This window comes from Lithobates pipiens, unplaced genomic scaffold (genome assembly GCF_037356315.1).
Source record: "Lithobates pipiens isolate NorthernLeopardFrog02 unplaced genomic scaffold, aLitPip1_a1.2 Scaffold_22, whole genome shotgun sequence".
Classification (NCBI taxonomy): domain Eukaryota; kingdom Metazoa; phylum Chordata; class Amphibia; order Anura; family Ranidae; genus Lithobates; species Lithobates pipiens.
Window position 1 is genome coordinate 93,254,676 of NW_027507784.1, and position 27,302 is coordinate 93,281,977.

Consider the following 27,302-nt stretch of genomic DNA (forward strand, 5'->3'; position numbering starts at 1 on the left):
ATCCCTACTTTCACTGACATTTCAGGCAATAAAAACTCTCAACTTTACTCATCCGTGAACATGAGTTAAACCTATTGGTTCCTCTCTTTGGAGTACTTTCTTATTATATATTCACTTGTGAGATCAAAAAGGGGGCTGGCTAATGGATCCTCCATTGGAATATATGGTGTATGCACTCCTGAATGAAGCAACAATTCAGCTTAGAGAATCCTTGCTGTTGCAGCTAAACTAGTGTGTAGTATGGGGAGATCTTCTTGTTGGGATATGGACAGTAGTAAATACCAATCAAAGGGTTAAACCCTGGATGACTTTTGCTAAAATTAAAAATCTATCTATTTAACAGTATACACTATATTGGTTTTAGCTTTGATAAATGTATCATTTTATCAGTCACCTCCATGTTCCCTCATTGAGCCACGCATATTTTTTGAAGATCTTTTGGTTAAGCCTCTTGGTGGTTTGCTGGGAAAATCCATTTCATCAGGTTCTATGACATAATCATTAGTTGAGGAGTTACTGTATCCAGTACTTCTGCTTGATATCCTCCTGGTGGAAGTACGCCTTAGCTTGCTGGCATTTATAGATCGGGATACCTGCACAGAACACAGCTGACATCCCTGTGAGAAATAAACAGAGAAGCATTCTCTAAAATACATTCATCAATAGCTTAGAGTAGAATCAATAGCTTACAGTATGATAATGAAAACAGAACTCAAGTCGCTGCATTAGCTACATCATATACCAAACAGCAGAGCACCTACAGTGGATATAAAAAGTCTACACACCCCTATTAAAATATCAGGTTTCTGTGATTTAAAAAAAAAATGATACAACAATAAATCATTTCAGACCCTTTTCCACCTTTAATGTGACCTATAAACTGTACAACTTGCAAAACAAACTGAAATCTTTTAGGTGGAGGGAAGTAAAGATAAAAAAATAAAATAATATGGTTGTGCACACCCTTAAACTAATACTTTGTTGAAGCAGCTTTTGATTTGATTACAGCACTCAGTCTTTTTGGGCATGAGTCTATCAACATGGCACATCTTAACCACTTCAATACAGGGCACTTAAACACCTTCCTGCGCAGACCAATTTTCAGCTTTCAGCGCTGTCGCACTTTGAATGACAATTGCGTGGTTATGCTACACTGTACCCAAATGAAATTTTTATCATTTTTTTCCCACAAATAGAGCTTTCTTTTGGTGGTATTTGATCACCTCTACGGTTTTTATTTTTTGCGCTACAAATAAAAAAATACCGAAAATTTCGAAAAAAAAATGTTTTTTTGTTTCAGTTTCAAAACTTTGTAAATAAGTACGTTTTCTTTTTCACTGATGGGCACTGATGGGGCTACACTGATGGGCACTGATAAGGTGGCACTGATGGGCACCAATGATGTGGCACCAATGAAGTGGCACTGATGAGGTGGCATTGATGGACACTGATATGTGGCACTGATAGGCGGCACTGATAGGCGGCACTGATGGGCGACACGGATAGGCGACATGGATGGATACTGATAGGTGGCACAAATTGGCACTGATAGCTGGCACGGATTGGCATGGATGGGTGGCACAGATGGGCATGGATAGGCAGCACAGATGGGCATGGGTGGGCACTGATAGGCGGCACAGGTGGGCACTCATAGGCGGCACAGGTGGGCACTCATAGGCGGCATTGGTGTTATACTGTACTAATGGATGCCAATCAGTGCCAAACAATAATGCATGCCAATCAGTGATGCCCATTGTGGGCACTGATTGGCATCCATTATGGGCACTGATTGGCATCCATTGTGCTGACTGGCATCCCTGGTGGTCTAGGGAGGATTACCTTTTCCCTGGTGGTCTGGTGGCGTCCCTGGTGGTCCAGTGTGGGCATCCTTGGGGGGGCTATGCTGATAATCGATCAGCACAGAACCCCCCTGTCAGAGGAGCAGCCGATCGTCTCTCCTCTACTCGCGTCTGACAGACGCGAGTGAGGAAAAGCCGATCACCAGCTCTTCCCATTTACACTGTGATCAGCTGTGATTGGACACGGCTGATCACGTGGTAAAGAGTCTCCGTCGGAGACTCTTTTCCGAGATCGTAGTTGCCGGGTGTCAGACTGACACCCCGCAACAACGATCGCCGCGATGCGCACCCCCGGGGGCGCGCAGCGGCTCGTAATCCTGATCACGTCATATGACGTCCGATCAGGATTATGAAACCACTTTGCCACTGTCAATTCCCTATAGGGCGGGCGGCAAGTGGTTAAATTGGCAATATTTCCCCACTCTTCTTTGCAAAAACACTCCAAATCTGTGAGATTGCTAAGGCATCTCCTCTGCACAGCCCTCTTCACACCCCACAGATTTTCAATGGGATCCAGGTCTGGGCACTGGCTGGGCCATTCCAAAACTTTCATATTCTTCTGGGCAAAGCCATTCCTTTGTTGATTTGGATGTATGCTTTGGGTCATTGTCATGCCGAAAGATGAAGTTCCTCTTTATGTTCAGCTTTCTAGCAGAAGCCTGTAGGTTTTGTGCCAATATTGACTGGTATTTGGAACTGTTCATAATTCTTTCTACCTTGACTAAGGCCCCTGTTCCAGCTGAAGAAAAACAGCCCCAAAGCATGATGCTGCCACCACCATGCTTCACGGTGGGTATGGTGTCCTTTTGGATACGCAGTGTTGTTTTTGCACCAGACATAACTTTTGGAATTATGGACAAAAAATTCAACCTTGGTTTCATCAGACCATAACACATTTTCCCACATGCTTTTGGGAGACTTCAGATGTGTTTTTGCAAAATTTAACAGGGCTTGAATGTTTTTCTTGGTAAGAAAAGGCTTCCATCTTGCCACTCTACCCCATAGCCCAGACATATGAAGAATACGGGAGAATGTTGTCACATGTACCACATGGCCAGTTCTTGCCAGATATTCCTGCAGCTCCTTTAATGTTGCTGTATGCCTCTTGGCAGCCTTCCTGACTAGTTTTCTTCTCGTCTTTTCAGCAATTTTAGAGGGCTGTCCAGTTCTTGGTAATGTCACTGTTGTGCCATATTTTCTCAACTTGATGATGTCTGTCTTCACTGTGTTCCATGGTATATCTAATGCCTTGGAAATTCTTTGGTACCCTTCTTCTGACTGATACCTTTTAACAATGAAATCCCTCTGATGCTTTGGAAGCTCTCTGCAGACTATGGCTTTTGCTGTAGGATGCAACTAAGAAAATGTCAGGAAAGACCTACTAGAACAGCTGAACTTTATTTGGGGTTAATCAGAGGCACTTTAAATGTACTGACTCCTATTTAACATGAGTTTGAATGTGATTACTTAATTTTGAACACAGCTACATCCCCAGTTATAAGAGAGTGTGCACACTTATGCAACCACATTATTTTAGTTTTTTTTTATATTTATTTCCCCCTCTAAAAGATTTCAGTTTGTTTTTCAATTGAGTTGTACATTTTATAGCTCACATTAAAGGTGAAAATGGTTCTGAAATGATTTATCTTTGTCTCATTTTTTTAGATTACAGAAACCTGACATGTTAACAAGGGTGTGTAGACTTTTTATATCCACTGTATATACAAATAAGACCATTGTAAATTTCAGTGTGGCAAACACCTTCTATAGAATCTAAAATACAAAAAAAAAATATTTTCTTTTGCTACAAGAGAGTCTGAATTAATTTAAAAATATTCTATTACTTTCAAACTACTTAATACAGAACACAATAAGGAAGGTACAATGCAGAATTTGGCTTGGGGACAGAGATACATTTTTATTGTACTTGTGACTAGAGGAAAAATGCAAAATGTAAAAATGCATATAAAAGCAAGAGAGAAGGCCTTCAAAAAAATACAAGGTTAAAAGATCATCATCAGCATTCAGACTGCCATACTGAACCAAATACAGCCTAAACACCTGTCACAATAGACACATAGCGGAGGAGAGCAAAAAAAAAATCCCAAGAAATTCTTTAAGTATGTAAACAGTAAAAAAGGGAGGACAGACCATATTAGCCCCATAAAGAATAAGGAAGGACATCTGGTTTCACAGAACGGGGAGATGGCAAAGGCAAAGGGACAGAATTAGAATTAGACTTTATAACATTATTAAATCATGGGACCAGATGGCCTGTACCTAAGGGTACTTAGGGAACTCAGTCAAGTAATTTCCAGGCCATTGTTCCTAATTTTTACTGACAGTCTACTGACTGGAATGGTACCAGCAGATTGCAGAAAAGCCAATGTAGCACCAATATTTAAAAATGGCCCCAAATACATCCCTTGGAATTACAGACCAGTTAGCCTAACATCAATAGTATGCAAGCTCTTGGAGGGGATGATAAGGGGATATATACAAGATTTTAGTAATGAAAACTATATCATTAACAGTAATAAGCATGGATTCATGAAGAATCGTTCTTGCCAAACCAATCTATTAACCTTCTATTAACCTTCTATGAGGAGGCGAGTTGCCATCTATATAAAGGAAGAACCATAGACGTGGTGTGTCTGGATTTTGCAAAAGCATTTGACACAGTTTCCTATAAAAGTTTACTGTACAAAATAAGGTCCATTGGCATGGACCATAGGGTGAGTACATTGGATTGAAAACTGGCTACAAGGGCAGGTTCAGAGGGTGGTGATAAATGGGGAATACTCGGAATGGCCAGGGGTGGGTAGTAGGGTCCCACAGGGTTCTGTGCTGGGACCAATCCTTTTTAATTTGTTCATAAACATCTTGGAAGGTGGAGTAAACAGTTCAATCTCTGTATTTGCAGACGATACTAAGCTAAGCAGGGCAATAACGTCTCCGCAGGATGTGGAAACCTTGCAAAAAGATCTGAACAAATTAATGGGGTGGTCAACTACATGGCAAATTAGGTTTAATGTAGGTAAATGTAAAAAATAATGCATGTGGGTGACAAAAATATAAATGTAATCTATACACTAGGGGGAGAACCTCTGGGGGAATCTACGATGGAAAAGAACCTGGGGATCCTCAGCAATGGCATGCAATGCCAAGCTGCTGCTAACAAAGCAAACAGAATATTTGCATGCATTAAAAAAGGGATCAACTCCAGGGATAAAGGGATAATTCTCCCGATCTACAAGACTCTGGTCCGGCCGCACCTAAAGTATGCTGTCCAGTTCTGGGCACCAGTCCTCAGGAAGGATGTACTGGAAATGGAGCGAGTACAAAGGAGGGTAACAAAGCTAATAAAGGGTCGGAAGGATATTAGTTATGAAGAAAGGTTGCAAGCACTGAACATATTCTCTCTGAAGAAGAGATGCTTGAGAGGGGGTATGATTTCAATTTACAAATACCATACCGCTGACCCCACAATAGGGATAAAACTTTTTCACGGAAGGGAGTTTAACAAGACACGTGACCACTCATTAAAATGAGAAGAAAAGAGGTTTAACCTTAAACTACGTAGAGGGTTCTTTATTGCAAGAGAGGCAAGGGTGTGGAATTCCCTTCCACAGGTGGTGGTCTCAGCGGGGGGCATCGATAGTTTCAAAAAACTATTAAATAAGCACCTGAACGACCACAACATACAGGGATATACAATGTAATACTGACATATAATCACACACATAGGTTGGACTTAATGGACTTGTGTCTTTTTTCAACCTCGCCTACTATGTAACTATGTGACTCTTGCTTGTGGCATAGTAATCAAAGAATATTTTTTTAATACAAGGACTGTGCCATATGTTACCATGTACACAGTTCACTCAAGTTGTAAACCCCTCCCATTGTTAGTACACTAGACTGTCTAGTTATTTTGTACTAGGTGCCCAAGGCTGCACCTCCCTAGGAAAAAAATGATGTACAACCCTGAATATAAACTTGTATAAGTGTATACACTTAAAGCAAAGGAAAACACATTGTGCCAAGTGTCCCAAAGCAAGCAATTAGAAGATATTTTAAACTCTTCTGACTAGCACAACTGAAATCTAATTACTTTGAATTTTAGGGCTTCCTGAGCATTTTCACTGGATTAAAACTGCTAGACTAAGTATCCTTGCTGGTATTGAAAAATTAATCTTGTGGACCATTGTTTTAAATTAAACACAATAAAACAAACGGAAGTAAATCGGAAATACACTATTGGAAGCATTCTTAGTTTGTTCCATGTACTCCTGTATTGGTCTCTGGAGGAGAGATCGCAGCATTTGGATGCACTCCAAGCGCGGAGAGAGAGGAGCCTGGAGGAGAGGCAATACACTATTAGTCCCACTTACAAAAATAAGGGGTTATAGATGGCCAGTGAGTGTGGTGGGTAGAAGGAAGCACGAAACCAACACTGGAGTGAAAATTGCACGTTATCTTTTGCCACTTTTTTAACTTTTATGAAATAAGAAGCACAAGAGACACTTTATGACAGCTTTATGATGCACTTTATACGACTTTATTGTTATTAAATTTGTATGATTTTTTTTTTTACATAGCATTTTTTTTTTTGCACTTAGCACTTATTGCAAAACGTTTGCCATGTCATGGACCATTACACTTTACTTATAGTAGACCCTCTGTCTTTCTCTCTCTTTTATGAAAAGCTGTAATGGTGCTACTCTATCCTGACCATCTGCTACCTTGCCTGGAAAAGCACATGCTACATTGGCAATATGTCAGTCCATGTGAATTTATTTGTTTAAATATGTTAAAAAGTGGTTAATACATCAAGCTTGCAGGTTATTTTCAGTCTAATGATCCTTCACATTTTCATACATGCATTCTGTTATCATTTTAATTTACCTTTTCTCTCCACTTGACCATGCGTTCACTGCATGGATGTGTTGGAAGAGACTGCTGCTCCAACTCCGCTAGTGCCAAGGACAGTTTGAAATAATTGGCTTCAAGAAGATTCGCTTTTAGACCAGTCTATGAGAAATGTAACATTCACATTTTAGAATATCACTCAGCAGTCTAGAAGATACAGAGCCTATAAACCAAGGTCTTAAATGAGTTGGTTCAACATTTTTTGGGGTTCTTTAACTGTTGCAATATATATTTATTCCAAAGGAAACAAACTTTGGACATTCAAAGACTGATAGTTGGGGGTCCCTGAAAATATTACAATGATAATTAATATGATACATGAGACTGGGACAGAGTTAAGCATTGTTTTTAGTATTGAATATTGTGGGGAATGGTTATAACCTCTATCAGTGCCATCTGCCTCCCCATTGTGGTCATTTCCATCATTTCTTTACCTGGTTTACCTTCGCTCAGACAGGATGTGCTGACGTCATCGCATTCGGCTCTCTGAGCTGAGCGAATGGGCACTCACAAGCCATCCGGCTGTTTATGCTGTTTTTACTTCTACGTTTGTAAGTGTATTTTATATCTTTTTTATTAAACAACTGTATCAGTATTACACCGTGGGAAGTTCCCTTTTTTTATATTTCTGGGTGACACCTGATGCACATCCGAGAGTCTCTGCTACATCATAATAATGGTTTGTCAATCGCATTGGGTTCCTGGTCAGAGCTGTTTATCCCAGATCCCCTAGGACAAGGCCCTGGCTGAGTGTTTAGCCGCAAACTGTTTGTTGCTTGCCTCTGGTAAGCATGCATTTTTCGCGGTGATCAGCACTTATTGGTGACGGAAAATTGCACGTTTATATCACATTATCTTAGTTGATAATTTGGACTTTATTTGATATTTGATTTTGCATTAAGTCTCACACCCACTTTTAATTCTTTGTTATCACATTCCTTTGGCTTATTTTCATTTAATTATTTAATCCATGTTGTCATATATTTTTTTATATATATTTATTTAGCACTGGTTCACCACTAGTGGTTTCACTGTCAGCGCAGCTATTTTTTTCTGATGTTATATGTGTGTATTCCATATATTAGCTGCTGCTTTATGTTCATTTCTACTTTTAATTAATTCTGTTAGGAGCGAGGTATTTTTCTTTTTTTTCATTATATGATTTTTTTAGCCTATGGATGCATATTGAGAGCTCATTAGAAATGAATGGGCAATGCATGTCAATGCGCACAAGAAAATGCACACTGGTGTATGGGGTCCCTTCGATTAAAACAGAATAAATGTCTCAGTATTTTGTGTGTCTATAAGTAATCAAAGTAATGATTTTAAAAAATACTGCAAAATTTTCCGCAAGAAGAAACAGTAAAATGTATGCTATATCATTTTTGTAGGTTGCTAAAGAAGCACCGCAGGGAAATGTGTATCAATAGCAATAGAATAGGACTTAAATCTCTGCTAAACAAACTAACATTTCCTTTTATATGTGTGCATACATTTTGAATAATACATACCTCATCTAGAAGAATGGCAGTTTCTTCTTCATTCTTCGTATCAGAAAATGATGGATTTTCTTTATAGGCTCTCATCATTTTCTCCAGTCCTGGAACAACATACATTTCTATGCCTGAGGTTCTTATATAAATTTTGCATAGTAAAAAACATAAGTAATCAAAATTCAACATCTTATACCATACATTCTAATGTCTACACTGCTGTGTTTTATAACAATTTGAATAAAAGGCAGTGGAGCTACCAGCGTGCAGGGATGGAGTTCTGCAGAGCCAATATAGCCTGTGGTCTATAGTGTATTATACATTGTGTTCTGTACAACGCTGTATCCTGGCCTAGGCCAACAAGGCCCAGGCCTAGGGCAGCACTTTGCAGGGGGGCAGCAAGGAAAGAGTCCCCGCCAGCTTGTGCTACCCTGTTAGTGTAGCGCCAGTCTTATGGGGCGGACTGGGCTGAGAGGCAAATTAGTCTAGCACCCCCATAAAGCGGCTGGCACTGCTTCCAGTATGTGGGAGGCCGGAATTCTGGAACTGTGGGGGGGGGGGGAGGGGGGACACTGCTTCTAATTTTGACTGCCCTAACATCCTGGACCACAAACCTTCCTCCCTGTGCAATGTTTTCTGCTGCACCATTAGCATGGTTATATCTTCTTAGTCCTCTCAATAAAATTATTAGACATTTGTGCTTAAAGTAGAACTATAGGCAACACTTTTTTTTTTTTTTTTTTTTGGATAGAGTAAGGGAGGGTTATAGCCCCTGTCAGTTTATTATACAGGAAGTGAGATGAAGTCTATGCAAATTAAGGGAATCCATTGCCCCCCCCCCCCCCCCCGGCCCTCAGAACTAGTGTTCCGACTTGAAAATTTCAGGGCAGGTCCTAAACAGCAAGGGGTGTGGCCTTGACAGGAAAGGGTGGGTCATATTTAAATTAGGGGGTGCAATTCAGCTGGTTTCCCATTGCTGCAGTCCCTACAGGGCTTTGTGTACTGAAAGTTTTTGTAAATGTTCCTTCTTTTTTTTTTTTTTATTAAAATATCACACATGTTATACTTACCTGCTCTGTGTAATGGTTTTGCACAGAGCAGCCCTGATCCTCCTCTTCTCGAGTCCCCTCCTGGCTCTCTCCAATGCCCCCCCCTGCCGAGTACCCCCATAGCAAGCTGTTTTCTCTGGGGGCACTCATGCATGCTCGCTCCTGAGTCAGCTCTGTGTGTTTCCTGCTGCTGTGTTTGAATCAATGAGGATGGAGAGAGTAAAAAGTAAAAGTAAAAAAACCTTCAGCCTGTAGAATCACTTTAAGCTATACATTACTAGATTTTAGAACATTCGTACGAAAATTCCGATTGGTACATTTGATAACTTGACCAATGTCATTCAAAAGTGCTTCAAAAATTCCATTTGCTTTAAAACATTTGGTTATGGAATGAATGCAAACCACATTCACAGTTAGAAGTTCATTCATTCAAGAAACGTTTTCCATCCTGCTCCTTCGGAAAATTACTGTCTATTCAAAACCAATAAGATTTCAAAAATCAAAATGAAAGTTCCTGAAATTGAGGTTTTCTAAGGAAATCCTTCCAATGTTTGGCCAGCTTTAGCCCTTGTACACACGATCAGAGATTCCGACGGAATGTGTCCGATCGGAGCGTTTTGTCGGATATTCCGACTGTGTGTGGTCTGCATCGGACTGTTTCCGTCTGAATATCCGTCGGACCAAATTTTCCAACTTACCGGAAATATTTTCCGACAAAATGTTCCGATCGGACATACTCCGATCATGTGTAGAGAATTCCGATCGGACAAAGTGGCACGCATGCTCAGATCAAATTCCTACACCAAAGCTATTGGCTACTAGCTTGAACGTAGTCCCATCGTAACGAAATTACGTCATCACGTTCTGAAAGATCGGATTTTCCGACAACTTTGTCCGACCGTGTGTATGCAACAGTTTCGGACAAAATCCGTCGGACAAAATCCGACGGATTTGGTTGTCGGAATCTCCGACCGTGTGTACAAGGGCTAAGAGTCAGACTGCATGGAAAACAGATTAATTTCCCTGGCCAAATTTCAATCCATGTATGGGCAGGCTGGTTGTACAGAAGTCGATTTACTGATTTGGATGGAGTGATTTAGAATCTTTTCAATCTCAGATGGAGCCCTGTCCATGTTGTGATGTCACCACTATCCCCACCCTTTCCTTTATATAGCTTTTACATCTTTTTTTCTTTGTGAATAAGCAGCCAATATAGGCCATGCCCTACTATATATTCATGTGGGGGGGGGGGGCTGGTATCTGGGGGCCCCATTATTATTAAAGGGGACATGCAGATTCTGTTAAGACCCCTGCCTACAGACTCCCACAAACACAGGGCAAGGCCTGTGGGTATAGGGTCCTTGCCCACCCATGTTGAGGGCAAAGCAGCCAGGTATGGTTCAGGAGGGGAGGACACAAGCTCACCCCCACACCCCAACTTTTCTTAGGCAGCCAGGCTGCATGCTCAGACTAAAGATCTGGTATAGATTTCAGAAGGGACGTCATACATTTTTTTAGTGTGTGAGGTACCCCCTCAAAGTCTATACCAGATTTAAATGGGTTGGTATGTATTGAGGGGGGGGGGGCTCTAGGCAATTTATTTTTCATTCTTGCTGTAGGACTACACAAAACAGTACACATGTCCCTCCAAAGAACCCCCAAAATACATAGCAGACCCTTGAAGGGCTGTTTTCTATTAAAAATAAGAAAAGCCAAAGTAATGACAGCTGTCATTTGCCAGCTTTTTAAATGTGTTTTTCCTTTGTGAATGTCAGTGCAGCTGCAGCACTTTCAGTACATCACAGAGGTTCACTTCTTTAAAGGCAGGAATAGGACACCCCACAGGTATGTTATTTAAAGCAATTGCACATTTTCAGTGTTTCACAAATAAATCACTGTTCCTGGCCAAATGGATAATTACCGTATTCATCGGCGTATAACACACACTTTTTCCCCCTGAAAATAGGGGGAAAATCACAGGTGCGTGTTATACGCTGACAGCGTATCTTGGAGTAGAAGGAAGGAGACGAGTGCCGCTGGAAATCACCGTGCCGTCATCTCCACTCTGCTCGACGCTCAGCTCGGCATGGCGCTTGGCTTGGCATTCGGCTCAGCTCAGCACTCAGCTCACACCAAGATGACATCTGTACACGAGGCAGCAGGAGCTGGCGGCTTCTTGCTGCATTGCGGAGCGGTGGAGCGGCTGAGAGGCAAGTCACACCTAAATGCTTGCAACACTTTATGGGCATTCATAAGGGATTTCATTGGGGTCAGTTAAGAGCATAATAAAATTACCAGCATAAATTGATGACATGGGAGAAGTAAATGGAAGGCTGCAGATGGGCACAGATCAGGCTGCACTGAAGCTGCAGATGGGCACAGATCAGGCTGCACTGAAGCTGCAGATGTGCACAGATCAGGCTGCACTGAAGCTGCGGATGGGCACAGATTAGGCTGCACTGAGGCTGCAAATGGGCACAGATCAGGCTGCATTGATGCTCACTGACCTTATTTTGCTTACAAGTGGTTTATTTAAAAAAAAAATAATTCCTGAAACTTGCCTCTTAAATTGGGGTGTGTGTTATACGCCGATAAATACGGTACTTTGTATTGGTACATGTTCCCCAGCGAAGTGCACCTCTCCCCGTGCTATTTTTGACACCCCCTTGCCTACTAACCCCGCAAATGACAGATTTGACTCCCATTTATTCCATTATGGTTTGGGCTTGGCAATCCGAACTTCTTTGAAATGTCACCAAACCCCTGCTGAAACGAACCCAGGGCAGTTGCGTTCATCACTAGTAATAATTATATTCATTATTTTCCCAGCTGGGACAGGGGTTCTAAACCTTCCTTACTCTTTGCAAATGATGAGATAGAAGGGGTTGGCGTCTCCATGACTTTGAAGTACATTATTAGTTTACACGACACTTTTCATTGCTACTAATCACAATAAAAAATTTAAAAAAACGTATCAAGTAAAACGGATACAAAGTGGAACTGCCATAGTATAGAATTCACGTCAAGGGCACTCAGCAGGGAGGTGGAGTGAGGAACGCTGGTGGGGAACCCCAGAAGAGGAGGCTCGGGGCTGCTCTGTGAAAAAACATTACACTGAGCAGGTAAGTGCAATATGTTTGTTATTTAAAAAAAAAATACTTTTAATATTACTGAAGGCTGAAGTTTAAATATGGATATTTCTGTAATGTAAGTATGTACAGTATGTGTATGTGCCACACCTGGATGATCCCTGGAAGATGGAAATCATTATAGTAGGAACGGCTATTACAGTGATTGCAGCTAGCTTCTGGGTGTCATGCCGAGTGGCTGCCCTGCTTCTTAGCAAACACAAGAGGTTAGCTCGGCACAGGCACCATTCAGAGAACATGCATTTTCTCAATAAATGCAAAGCGTTCTCTAATTGGACGAGGCGAAAATTGTAATGTCACTGCCCCACCTCATCCAATCAGGGAATGGTTTACAACCATTGGGAAAATGCAAAGTGTTCCCTGAATAGTACCCATGCCGAGCGAGTGACCTCCTATCATTAGTATCCGGAAGTTAGCAGCGATGTCTGTAGTAGCAGTGCCTACTGATTTCCAGGGATCGGCCAGGTATGGCACATACATACTTACGTGGGTCTAAGCTAAACTTCAGCTTTAAGATAGAGTGCTGAATGAATTTCTATTAAAAATAAAATGTGTTCACAGAGACACACTAGGTACAGTATTGATACAACCATTGTATGCAGTGCCGGGACAAGGTCATCCAGCGCCCAGGGCAAAGATGCCAAACTGCGCCTCCCTTTCCCTTAGGGTTAGGGTCAGGGTGCCCCCTACCCCTGCAATAAACCATTGCGCCAGGGGCAGCCACCCCTCCTGTCCACCCCTTGTCCCGGCCCTGATTGTATGTCTGCAGAGACATGATCAGTACATCCTGTAGACATGGCCAAAATATGCTCCACAGCTTAATAAATGAGCAGAAGCTCTGCTGACTTCCATCATCCAATCATGTGCAATTAAAAATGCTGTTTTTGTTTTTCTTGCACGTGATTGGGTACTCTTTGCAAAGTTAAAGAGGAAGTAAACCCTGATGGGTTTACTTCCTCTTTTTTTCCCTGCAAAGGTAAAGCATAATGGACTACTATGCATCGCATAGTAGCTCATTATGTGTCACTTACCTGACACAGGAGCCAGCGAAGTCGCCGCTGTCCCCTGTAGTCCGCCGCATCCATGTTGCTGGTGGCGTCTCGCAGCTCCGACGAATCACAGCGGCGCAGCCGCGATGACGTCACTCCCGCGCATGCGCACGGGAGTCGCGTCTCGCAGCTCCGCCGCTGCCATACGGCGAAGCCGCGATGACGTCACTCCCGCGCATGCGCACGGGAGTCGACAAATTAGGCAAATCCATTCTTGGATTTGCCGCATTTAGTGCGCCTGCGCGCCGCTGTCTACGGCGCATGCGCCGTAGACAGCGGTGCCCATTTTCGGGCAAATATCTCCTAAACCATATAGGTTTAGGAGATATTGCTTGGACCTACAGGTAAGCCTTAATCTAGGCTTACCTATAGGTCCAAGTTGTTTGGAAGGGTTTACTTCCTCTTTAAGCCTTACCTCATTTACTAAGCTCTGGATAAACTGCACTTTGCAGAGTGCAACTGCACATTGCAAAGTGCACAGTCTATTTGCCTTTAGAAAATCAACCCCAATCAGTGCTGTAGTGACGCAACCAGAAAACGCAATTAATACCATACAGAAGCAATCAGACGTATGTCCGCACAGACAAAACCAGTACTAGGAACACAAAAGGGTTGATTTACTAAAATTGGAGAGTGCAAAATCTCTTGCAGCTCTGTATTGAATTCAATCAGCTTCTAACTTCAGCTTGTTCCATTAACCACTTCAATACCGGGCACTTAAACACCTTCCTGCCCAGACCAATTTTGAGCTTTCAGCGCTGTCGCACTTTGAATGACAATTGCGCGGTCATGCTACACTGTACCCAAATGAAATTTTTATCATTTTTTTCCCACAAATAGAGCTTTCTTTTGGTGGTATTTGATCACCTCTGCGGTTTTTATTTTTTGCGCTACAAATAAAAAAATACCGAAAATTCTGAAAAAAAAAATGTTTTTTTTTGTTTCAGTTTCAAAACTTTGTAAATAAGTATGTTTTCTCCTTCACTGATGGGCACTGATGGGGCTACACTGATGGGCATTGATAAGGTGGCACTGATGGGCACCAATGTGGCACCAATGAAGTGGCACTGATAGGCGGCACGGATGGGCGACACGGATGGGCGACACGGATGGGCGACACGGACGGACACTGATAGGTGGCACAAATTGGCACTGATAGCTGGCACGGATGGGCGGCACGGATGGGCATGGATAGGCGGCACAGGTGGGCATGGATAGGCGGCACAGGTGGGCATAGATAGGCGGCACAGGTGGGCATAGATAGGCGGCACAGGTGGGCATGGATAGGCGGCACAGGTGGGCACTCATAGGCGGCACAGGTGGGCACTCATAGGTGGCACAGGTGGGCACTCAGGCGGCACAGGTGGGCACTCATAGGCGGCACAGGTGGGCACTCATAGGCGGCATCGGTGTTATAGTAATGGATGCCAATCAGTGCCAAACAATAATGCATGCCAATCAGTGATGCCCATTGTGGCCACTGATTGGCATCCATTATGGGCACTGATTGGCACCCATTGTGCTGACTGGCACCCTGGTGGTCTAGGGAGGATTATGGATTTTTATTACCTTTTCCCTGGTGGTCTAGTGGTGTCCCTGGTGGTCCAGTGTGGGCATCCTCGGGGGGGCTGTGCTGATAATCGATCAGCACAGACCCCCCCTGTCAGAGGAGCAGCCGATCGGCTCTTCTCTACTCGCGTCTGACAGACGCGAGTGAGGGAAAGCCGATCACCGGCTCTTCCCATTTACACTGTGATCAGCCGTGATTGGACACGGCTGATCACATGGTAAAGAGTCTCCGTCGGAGACTCTTTACCGAGATCGTAGTTGCCGGGTGTCAGACTGACACCCCGCAACAACGATCGCCGCGATGCGCGCCCCCGGGGGCGCGCAGCGGCTCATAATCCTAATCACGTCATATGACGTCCGGTTAGGATTATGAAACCACTTTGCCGCCGTCAATTTGTAATAGGGCGGGCGGCAAGTGGTTAAGCTTTGTCAAAAAAAAACAAAAAACTGGAAGCCGATTGGTTTCTAGGCAAAACTGCACCAGATTTTGCACTCTCCAACTTTAGTAAATCAACCCCAAAGAGTACTGTAATGACAGAAGCAGGTATACATCCAAATAGATAAAATAAGCACAATGACACTACATTGAATGTGTCCGAATGCACAGATTTATCAATGAATGTATTTACTGGTGGACATTTTGAAAAGAAAACTAACATTTGAATGGCCATCAATAGTATGTTTTGTTGCTCGTTTTAACAGGCTCTATCAACCTTTTCCAACCCTTTTTAACATAACAGGAAATTTACTAGAACTGGAGTACTGTGAATCTTGTGCGGCTGTGCATGGTAGCCAATCAGCTTTTAACTTCAACTTGTTCAATTAAGGTTTGACAATAAAACCTGAAAGCTGGTTTCTATTCAGAGCTGCACCAGAGTTTAGTAAATCTTCCCCAATGTTCTCTACATATGTGGTCAGTGGGAAGAATCCCCCCTTACACATAGCTAAACAAATGTATTGGTATCAGTGGTTACTTATCTGAGTGGCAGAAATTGCTCTTTGCTCAAGTAACCCCAAGCAACCTCTGCAGGAACCCTAAAGTTCCACAGACCCCTGCTTCAGAAAGGATGAGCTACAGTGGCTAAAAAAGTCTACATACCCCTGGTAAAATGTCAGGTTTCAAATCATTTCAGAACTTTTCCCACCTTTAATATGACCTATAAACTGTACAACTAAATTGGAAAATGAACTGAAATCATTTAGGATGGGGAAGTCAAAATAAAAAAATAAAAAAATAATGTGGTTGCATAAGTGTGTACACCCTCTTATAACTGGTGATATAGCTGTGTTCAGAATTAGGCAATCACTTTCAAACTCATGTTAAATAGGAGTCAGTACACACCTGTCATCAAGCCTCTGATTAACCCCAAATAAAGTTCAGCTGTTCTAGTAGGTCTGTCCTGACATTTTCTTAGTTGCATCCTACAGCAAAAGCCATAGTCTGCAGAGAGCTTCCAAAGCATCAGATCTCATTGTTAAAAGGTATCAGTCAGCAGAAGGGTCCAAGCAGAGGCGGCTCTTTAATTAGGCAAATTAGGCGAACGCCTAAGGCCCTGCACTCGCAGGGGCCTCGCGGGTCACCTAATTTGCTTGTGATCAAACACTGATGTCACGGAGCGTCCGATGGCAGCAAGTGTGGGGAGCGAGACAGTGGTCTCTAGGTGGCGGCAGCGGCTGGATTACAGCACCGGGCGGGCTCCAAGGTATATGGGCGGCATGTCCATGTGGATCCCACAGCTCCTTCAGCCTGTGCCGCTCTCCCGACCTCTCCTCTGCACCTGCCCCCTAATTGGTTCAGCAGTGCGGGGGTCTCTGAAGCTATCCTGCTGAGCTGCCCCATGATTATGAAGAAGAGGAAGGAGCTCTGCTGCCTGGCTGACCGGAGAGAAGGTGAATGTTCGTGCAGCCTGCCTGTGTGCCTGAATAGGAGGAGCGGTGGGGAGACTGCACATAGTGGAAATTATTTTTCCATATCCATCCTGCAGCCGCTGAATGTCTGCAGGAGGGAGAGGAGGAGAAGTGATTATTAAGTGGCTGCATGGAGGAATATGGAAAAATTGATTTTACTATGTGCAGTCTCCCCACCGCTCCTCCTATCTAACTTTTTCTCAATCCCCGTGCTGCAAGGCCCCTCCGTGTTCTCCCTGGCTCCGCCCCTCCTACTCTCCAGCAGAGTCTAGCCCCTCCGTGTGCTCCCTGTGCCCCTCCTGCTCTCCAGCCCCTCCTTGTGCTCCCTGGCCCCACCCCTCCTGCTTTGCAGCCCCTCCTTGTCCTTCCTGTCTCCGCCCCATTTCGCCAGTACCCCCTGCTCTCCAATCCAAATCTTTCTGCTCCCCCTTTCCAGCCCCCACCCCTCCTGTGCTCTCCACCTTTCCCAATTCTCTCTGGTCCCCTGCACTCTCAGCCCTCACCCCCTGCACTCTCCGCCACACCCCCCTGCACTCTCCGCCCCCACCCCCTGCACTCTCCACCCCCACCCCCCTGCACTCTCGGGACCCCACCCCCTGCACTCTCCGCCACACACCCTAGCACCCTCCACCTCCACCCCCCTGCTCTCTCCGCCCCCATCCCCCTGCACTCTTCACCCCCACACCCTAGCACTCTCTGCCCCCACCCCCTGCACTCTCCACCCCCACCCCCCTGCACTCTCCGGACCCCACCCCCTGCACTCTCCTCCCCCACCCCCCTGCACTCTCCGGACCCCACCCCCCTGCACTCTCCGGACCCCACCCCCTTTCATTCCCCACCCCCTGCACTGTCCAGACCACACCCCCTAACACTCTCCACCCCCTGCATTCTCCGCCCCCACCCCCTGAACTCTCTGCCCCCACCCCCCCTTAGCACTCTCCACCCCCACCCCCTGTACTCTCCGCCCCCACCCCCTAGCACTCTCCGTCCCCCCCTGCACTCTCCAGACCCCACCCCAGCACTCTCTGCCCCCCACTCCCTTGCACACTCCAGCTCCTCCCTGCTCTTTGCCCCCCAGTGCTCTCACAGACCGGGACATGGGGCAAAGAAGGGGCTGCAGATAGGGACAAGGCTAGAGATCTCTCTCACCCCCTTTCCCTCACCCCCTCTTTCTCACCTCTCCCCTCTCTCTCTTTACCCCTTCCTCTCTCCCCCTCTTTCTTTTTCTCTCTCTCTCTACCTCTCTCTCCCCCTCCATACCCCTCTCTCTCATTATGGGCATGAGTGGGGCCTCATGTGTAAGTTTTGCCTAAGGCCTCACAAAGCCTAGAGCTGCCTCTGGGTCCAAGGCATTATATATACCATGCAACACAGTGAAGAAAGTTATCATTAAGTCAAGAAAATATGGCACAACAGTGACATTATCAAGAACTGGACATCCCTCCTAAATTGATAAAAAGACAAAAAGAAAACTGGTCAGGAAGGCCCTACAGCAACATTAAAGGAGCTGCAGGAATATCTGGCAAGTATTGGCTGTGTGGTACATGTGATAACAATCTCCCGTATTCTTCATATGTCTGGGCTATGGAATAGAGTGGCAAGATGAAAGCCTTTTCTTAGGAAGAAAGAGGGAATTATGAACAGTTCCAAATACCAGTCAATACTGGCACAATATTCAGGATTCTGCTAGAAAGTTGAACATAAAGAGGAACTTCATCTTTCAGCATGACAACGTCCCAAAGCATACATCCAAATCAACAAAGCAATGGCTTCACCAGAAGAAGATTAGTTTTGGAATGGCCCAGCCAGAGCCCAGACCTGAATCCCAAAATCTTTGGGGTGATCTGAAGAGGGCTGTGCACAGGAGATGCCCTCGCTATCTGAGAGTTGTAGTATTTTTGCAAAGAAGAGTGGGCAAATATTCCCAAGTCAAGATCTGTCATGCTGATAGACTAAAAGACCCCAAAAAAATGAATGCTGTAAGAAAATCAAAAGTGCTGTACAAAAATCAGTGCTTCAACAAAGTATTTAGTGGGGGCTTTTCCTCCATTTTACTTAGCTAGGTGGATGAAGCATCGGTCAGATGCTGCATCTGTCCCCCGGGCATCTCTGCAATGAGAACCAAGCGATCGAACATCATGGCTGGCTTGGTTCTCACAGCTCCCTGAGCAGAGAGCGCTGAGTTGGGGAGGGGCAGGGATAGGCCGTCTCAGGCTCTCAGAGGCTTACTGAGAGCCTGAGATGGGGGTCAGTCCAGGCACCTGGGCGATCCAGACTTTATTTTCGAGATGACGCGGTGCCTGGACTGATATCTGTGATGTCAGCAAAGAGCGGACTGAAGTCCGCCCTCTGCTGAAAATGGGTCAAAGGAGTGCAGAACTAACTGCACTTCTGTGACCTATAGAAGTCCAGCCAAACAAGCTTAGGCTGGACTTCTCCTTTAAGGGTGTGCACACTTATGCAACCATATTATTTTATTTTTTTATTTTTATGTCTCTCCACTTAAAAGATTTCAGTTTGATGTTCAACTAAGTTGTACATTTTATAGGTCACATTAAAGGTGGAAAAAGTTGAATGAATTGTCTTTGTCATTTTTTTTACATTACAGAAACCTGACATTTTACCAGGGGTGTGTAGACTTTTTATATTCATTGTATATACTAGGACGTGGTAATGGAGCATGACTAAAATAAGGTTCTCTTTTTTTTTACCTTCTCTGTCTTTAACAGCTTTATCAATGTCATTCTGAAGTCGTTCTAGTTTCCCATTGATCGAAGTGATTCTTCTCGTATGATCCATAGAAGCAGAGCCATCTTCCTCCTATGACACAACAGGGAGACAACAAATAACATGGAAATATACCGGCACAAAACTTGTGAAATCATAGCTCTCTTTTTTATTTTTTTTTATTGAATAACAACTTACATAATAATCCAGGAGCAGAAATTCTGATTTATTGTCCTCTGTAAAAATGGTGGTTTCCTCCATAAAGGCTTGAATATCCTTTTCAACATCAATGTTTTTAATAGCCTGGTCTATTTGACTTTGACACTGTAAGATAAATGGCATTGAGAACAGTTTAAAACAAGTAAATATCATGGGCACCGAGTAAAAAACCTAAAAATAAAATTACCTTTTTAATGAAATGCATAGTGCAACACAAAGGGGTTGATTTACTAAAGGAAAAAGTTCACTTGGCAAAAAACGTTGCACTTTGCAAGGGTATTTTCCTCAGAACTTGGTGGATGTAGTGAAATGTTCCGTTGCAAAGAATACCCAATCTTGCAAAGAGAAGAAAGAAAAACTGTATTTTTGCTTGCACGTGAATAGGTGATGGAAGTCAGTAAGAGTTCAACGCATTTACTAAGCTCTGGAAAAGATTATATTGCAAGTGCAACTTCCCTTAAAAAGTGAATAGTCTATTTGCCTTTAGTAAATCTACCCCAAAGAATAACAATGATGTGTAAACTGTAGAAAGACATAATCTGACTACAGTAACTGAAAATCAGATGTGCATAAAGTCTAACCCCATCCAATTTTTGTCTTTAGATATGACAGAAGATAAGGGGACATCCATTCAAAGGGGACAGAGACATCAATAAAAACAAAATAATCAAATAGGATTATGACAAACTAGAACCTCTGTTGAGGGAGATTTCCTCTTTATCCTGTGCAGCTGACAGGAATCATATAGAACAGAAATAATCTTCTCTATGGAGACGCAGACAGTATTTAAAATCTGACCTCTCCAAAATGAGACATAGCCAGAGTTCTAAAGTTTAAATTGACATTAAACTTACATCATAAAAAAAACTATCAATAAAGTGTGTATTACATGCTATTCATACTCACTCACTATGAAATTTGTTTTCTTTATTCTGCAAAAAAACTGGTTGATCCTGCTGTTCTCTGTTCCTCCCTCCTGTACATGTTCCCAACGCAGTTGGAGATTTCTCAGAGCAGTGTTGGCAGCTCTGCACATGCTCAGTTTTCAGTGAGTTTCTATCCTGAGCATTATCTCTCTATCACATCTGAGCAGCCCATGTGCCTATGGGTGTATACAGAGTGGTAAAGAACAGCCCAACCCCCTCCCTCCTCTTCCATGCCCAATAACAAGCTAAACACAACGGGGGCAGGATATTACATGTAAATTGATGGAGGCTTCACCTTCCTCTTATCCTAAGAAACAGGGTGGAGGGGGGTGACAGAGCCTGTGACTGGCAGAAATCCTCCAACAACATGTTATTGCCAAACAATATTAACCATTTAAGCCCTGGACCATTTGGCTGGCCAAAGACCAGAGCACATTTTGCGATTCGGGAATGCGCCAATTTAACTGAAAATTGCGCGGTCATGTGGCATGGCTCCCAAACAAAATCGATGTCCTTTTTCCCCACAAATAGAGCTTTCTTTCGGTGGTATTTGATCACCTTTGCGGTTTTTATTTTTTGCAGGGAGTGGTGATCAGTAACAGTGTCATTAGGCAGAATGGGGAAATGCTTGTTTACATTAGCATCTCCCCATTCTTCCTCTCCATGAGACAATCGCGGGTATCCCCCCAGACATCGAGCCCGTGGGACCTGTGATCGTGCTCATGCAGCACCCGCAACCCGCCTCTTAAAGGGCAACGTATAGGTACGTGAATCTCCCTGTACGTGCCCTTCTGCCCCGCAGTATATCTGCGTGAGGTGGTCGGGAAGCCGTTAAAGATTTCATTTCAGATTATATATATATATATATATATATATATATATATATATATATATATATATATATATATATATATATATATATATACATATGTATATATATATATATATATATATATATATATATATATATATATATATATATATATATATATATATATATATATTTATTTATTTATGGTTCAGAGCCCTATGTCCAGTACGGATAAGGATGACAAACAGGGTTAACACAAACTTACCACTTGAAATGGACCTGAAAGTGTGCCCTGGTCTAACGTACGGTATACCAAAATAAGGGGGGATACCCTAGATAAGAAATGAGGATTAAATGAAATGAACATGAAATTAAGTGAAATGAGTACTCTCGTGAGGAGTATGATGTCTTGAGAAATGCCCTAAAAAGGGGATGGGAGGGTGGGTATCGCGCATAGGACCCGACAAGGAACACAGCCGAACGAGCTGATTAAATAACCCTCCGGGCTCCTCCCATAAATACAGGCCACCACATTGGCCTTTTTACTTATGGTTCAGAGCCCTATGTCCGGTACGAATAAGGATGACAAACAGGGTTAACACAAACTTACCACTTGAAATGGCCTGAAAGTGTGCCCTGGTCTAATGTACGGTATACCAAAATAAAGGGGCAAAAACATTCAGGTAGGGGATAGTTCTTTATTAATTGAGTTTGATCATTGAGTGAGTTTAACAAATGCCTGAGCCATTTCCACTTGCGGATTGTGGCTATACTGAGCGAAGCAGGCAGACTCCCACCTGCCTAGCCTTTCAATGACCTGGTCTGGGACCCCGTGACAGGATGCTGCTGAGGCTGCCCCAATGCGGAAGGAGTGACAGAAGTACCGGATAGGGTTCAGATGAAAGTTGCGTAGAAGTACCCTCATGTGTTTCATAAACTGACCAGTACTCAAGGGCTTGACGAGAAGGAAGAAGGGGACTGGAGTCCGACTGTAGGGGCAGGAATTATTGAAGGTCCTCCAGGCTGTCTGGTAGGTTGAGGGTGTTGCGAGAAAGTGAGACGTTGATGAGCTTGGCCACTGTTTGCAGATGTTGTGCTAAACAGGGGTTTAGCTGAGACCGACCAAGGATAATGGCTGATACTGGATCGGCTCCTGGCACCTGTGCTAAGAAGGTGTAGTTAAACATGACAGCGCATCTGCTGCGAGATTGCTCTAGCCCGGGAGCAATGTACCATCAACTTTAAACTGAATTTATAATGACAGATGTACCAGCCTACATGGGAAGGACATGACTGCTAGGGATTTTAGACCTATCTTTGCAATAATCTCTGCTGGTTGTCGGTGGTGAAGGCCATAGATTGCCCTGTCCAGCAATGACCCCAGAGCTGTGCGGCTGTTACTATGGGACAGAGCTGCCATGACGGGGTGTAGCTGGAGAGGGAGCGTAATAAGTGACAGAAATGATACGCAATGACAGGGACAAGAATCTACGACTGGATCGATGATTTGACAAAGAATCCGTCTCTGGAGCATGTACAGAAATGAGGCCAAACAACTGGGCGCACCGGGGCGAATCGGTGCATTCCTGAAATGCGACTGGATTCGTATCGGAGCGTAATACGTGACAAGAAATGATATGCCATGACAAAGATGAGAATCAGGGACTGCGCCTGAACCTGCGAGTGACTCCGTCTCTGGAGCATTTACTGAAATGAGGCCGAAAACTGGGGCACACCGAATCGAATCAGTGCATCGGAGATGCGACTAGATTCGAATCGGAGCGCGGTAAGTGACAGAAATGAATGAAATGATTTGAAATGAAATGATTTGAAATGATTCGAAATGAAATGAAATGAATGAAACGGGTGACATGATTGAAAATACGTTCATGAAATGTAATGTGAGTGGTTTGTGAGTTCAGGACATCGTGTTTAGTGACATAGTAAACGTGAAACGAAAAAATGGGAGCCGAAGCCCTACCTGCGACAGCCGGCCCAGATGCGTTGTACGACAACGGCAATTTTTTGAGTATTGCGATACTCGGACAAGGAAAACACACAAACGCTTACGAAGACAAGACGACTGACAACACGGACACGATCGGGACTAACGAACACGGGAACTCACGAACACTGAACTCACAACGTTTGGTCTCGAATAGTCGTCCCTAGATCTCTGACGTAACAGATATCACGCACAGGACCCGACAAGGAACACAGCCGAACGAGCTGATTAAATACCCCTCCGGGCTCCTCCCATAAATACAGGCCACCACACTGGCCTTTTTACACACACATATATATATATATATATATATATATATATATATATATATATATATATGGCTATTTAAAACAGTTTATTGACATTAAGGCTGTTTTATTTATTTTAAACATGGGACCAGTATCAGAGGAAATCAATTTCCTACTGCCCCTGTTTCCATGCAGACAGGCTGGGAAAGATCTGAGTCACATGACAGCTGTATAGTGATTAGAAAAGGGGTATTTAATAGTTTTTTTTTTTATTATTACTTTAACTCCAGGCAAATATAAAAGACACAAACTGATACATCTTTGTAATGTAATAATACATCATTAAATATATATTTTTATTTTAAGCAATGCAATGCCCGAATATGACCTAGAATCAGCTTCTTGTAGCCCATGTACAGCAGAGCTTAGACCGGTGGAGGGAGTAACGCCACAAGGAGCCGACCAAACATACTGCAGCACAGCGAGCATGATGACAGTGCCGCTGAGAAAAATTAGGTCTCCTGCCCTGCCATAAAGGGGCGTGATGTGTGGCAGAGCTGCGTAAATCTCAGGACTGCAGAGACAGAAATACAAATCCTTTGGCAGGTAAAGAGACCCCACTTATGTATTTCATTTGTGTACCAGGCTGCTTGCCTGGAGTTCAGCTTTCAGCCTGTTCTAACCAATTTCCAAACTAAAAAAATGACTGGAATAGGGTTTTAATTCATGGATGGGCTAGACCACGATTGTTATCATTATAACTATAGCGAGGGGGTCTCATTGGTGCTGAACATTAGTCAGTACACAAGGATATGGTACACATTTTAGATATTTAGCAAACAGATACTAGTAATAGTTTGACAATTTGCACTGCAGCTTTTCAGGACAGAAAACAGTCACACTGCAAAAGGATATGGCCTCATGCAAAATGGGTGTTTAGCCAAGGTAGGTGCGCCAGTGTTTCACTGCAGCTGGAGGGCAAAGTCATATCGTCCAGCCCCACTGCTGACAGCCTATCAAACCCTATGGGGGTCTGACAACTGTGGCTGTTGGATGGGGCTGGGTGGTGCATTTAGCAATATCTACACTTAAGGCAGTATGCTCCAAGTGACGAATGACTGAAATGTAAGAAGTCTGCTTTCCAGACATTCACCCCTGGGCACTTACTGCTCTGAACAGTACCACTGTGCACCACCCAGCCCCATTCAGCCACAGCAGCTGTCAGACTCCCATAGAGTTCAACAGGTTGCCGGCAGTGGGGCTGGACGGCATGTCTAGGGCTTCCAGCTGCAACTTAATGCTGGAGCCTTGTGTGCCAAGGCTAAACACCCAGTGTGCATAACGGCCTAAATCTGCTGATCCTTCATGGCTGCAATGTCTACAGTCTCTCATATAATCCTTATCCCTATTTGTTGAACATGTTGTTCCATTTTAATTGAGCCTCCTAGTTCTAGGCTTGCCCTGAAAGTAGAACTACAGGCAAACATTTTTGTTTTCATTTTGCATAAAGAGTTATAACCCCGGTCGGATGTTTAATTTTTTTTGCCATCTTTGTCCCATTGCAGAGATTTCACTTTACTTCCTTTCCCATAGCCAAATAGGAAGTGAGCAAATCCCTACAAATTAAGGAAATTTCTTGGGGACTCCCAGGTCACCAGAACTAGTGTCCACGTTGGAAGATTTTCCCTCTATTACCTTCATGGGAACAACCCAAAATGTGACATTTTCTTTTACTTTCACTTCTAATGATAATGGTAAACACGACAAATAGAGAGGAAGAATCACCCTAACGTGGGGGGGGGGGGGGGCACAGACTGCAATAAAAACCCAACAGGTGTTCTAATCCCCCTTCACTCTATCCACAAATTAAAAAAAAAGTTTTGCCTTTAGTCAGTGGCGGACCTACCGGGGTCATAGCAGTCAAGCTTGCACCCAGGCCCTGGCATTTCGCCACTGTCGGGGGGAACCCAGCGGGGTTTAAAGTCCCACGACTCTGAGCGGAGAGCGTCTCTCTCATACAGCTCAGAGTTGACAGTTCTCACTGCTTCCCCTCCGTCCTCCCTCCTTCCTCTCGCATGGGATGGCACGGCTGATCTTCTCCTTCCCCCCCTCCTGTGTGTGCTTTGCCGGAAGTCAGCGTGAAGCTAATAAGCTCACTCCTGCAGCAGTACACATATGGGAGAGTGGTGGGGGGAGAAGGAGCGGAAGGGTTGTGCCATCATGTTCGAGAGAGAAAGGAGGGAGGATGGAGAGGGGAGCAGATAGAACTGTCAGCTGTGAGTTGCATGAGATACGCTCTGCTTGCTCAGAGCCGTGCTGAGAAGGCAGGCAGCATCCATGAGCACTGATCGGCTGCACTGATAGGCAGTGCTGATAGGAGGCACTGATAGGCTGCACTGATATGCAGCACTGATAGGTGGCATTAATGAGCAATGGTCTGTGGCATGGTTAGGCGGCACGGCACTGACAGGCAGCACTGAAAAGAAAGGCCTGGGAGTGTGAGGATTGAAAATGAGCTAGCAGAAGGCCGGCAGGACAGGGGTGATAAGGGAACAGCAGAGGTTAATAGGAAGTTGTTTAACCTCCCTGGCGGTATGATTCAGTCTGGAATTAGGTGCTGAAAGCGGTACAATTATTTTGCATGGAAATCTGGCTTTTATTTTGTAGTCCTGTAATTCTTAGGAATAACGCTCTTAAATCTGTTCAAACCATCTAGCAGACATCCCAGGTATGATAAAGTTTATAATATGATAAAGAATAATAAAAATTATTCAATAATGTAATAAAATCCTAAAACACTGAAAAATTGACACTTTTTGGTTGCTATGGACAATCTCCAAATTCCAGGCAGTAAAAAACAGTATTTATAATATAAAAGTGCATGCAGGGCATTGCACAGACCACTAGGGACAAAGGAGGTGTGTATTTTTTAATACAGCACTGTAATCTGTAAGATTACAGTGCTGTGTGTGTTTAGTGTGTTTTTACTTTTTTTGAATTTGCCGCCGTTCTCCACTCCCGTGCGCCGTAACATCGCAGGGAACGGAGCTCGGCGGCATTCGGCACTGTGAATCGAGCGGAGGACAGCTCGATCACACAGCGCGGCGGACATCGCTGGATCCAGGGGACAAGGTGAGTAACGCTCCCTGTGTCCTCCCCTGCATCGAGCGAAGACATCCCGAGTCTGGCTCGGGGTTACCGCTCCTGTCAGTATATTCCTACCCCGAGCCAGACTCGGGATTACCGCTAGGGGGGTTAAGAAAGTTGGGAGTGTGGGGATTGGTTAGAAAAGTGTGGTGTGGGGAGGGGTTTAGTTTATTTAGGGGGCAGGAGGGGCTTCCCGGGAAACAGTGCAGAG

General features: G+C 44.0%; 1 protein-coding gene across 1 annotated transcript in view; it reads right to left on the minus strand.

Moving 5' to 3' along the window:
• NOSTRIN (nitric oxide synthase trafficking) overlaps positions 1-27,302 on the minus strand; it is a 121,968-nt gene that overhangs the window by 17,063 nt on the left and 77,603 nt on the right. The window contains exons 10-14 of the mRNA XM_077447908.1: positions 19,934-20,059; positions 19,720-19,828; positions 8,303-8,391; positions 6,768-6,893; positions 395-617 (exon numbers count right to left, since the gene is read on the minus strand). Of these exons, the coding sequence (XP_077304034.1) occupies positions 395-617; positions 6,768-6,893; positions 8,303-8,391; positions 19,720-19,828; positions 19,934-20,059 (673 nt within the window). The remainder of the gene's footprint in view (positions 1-394; positions 618-6,767; positions 6,894-8,302; positions 8,392-19,719; positions 19,829-19,933; positions 20,060-27,302) is intronic.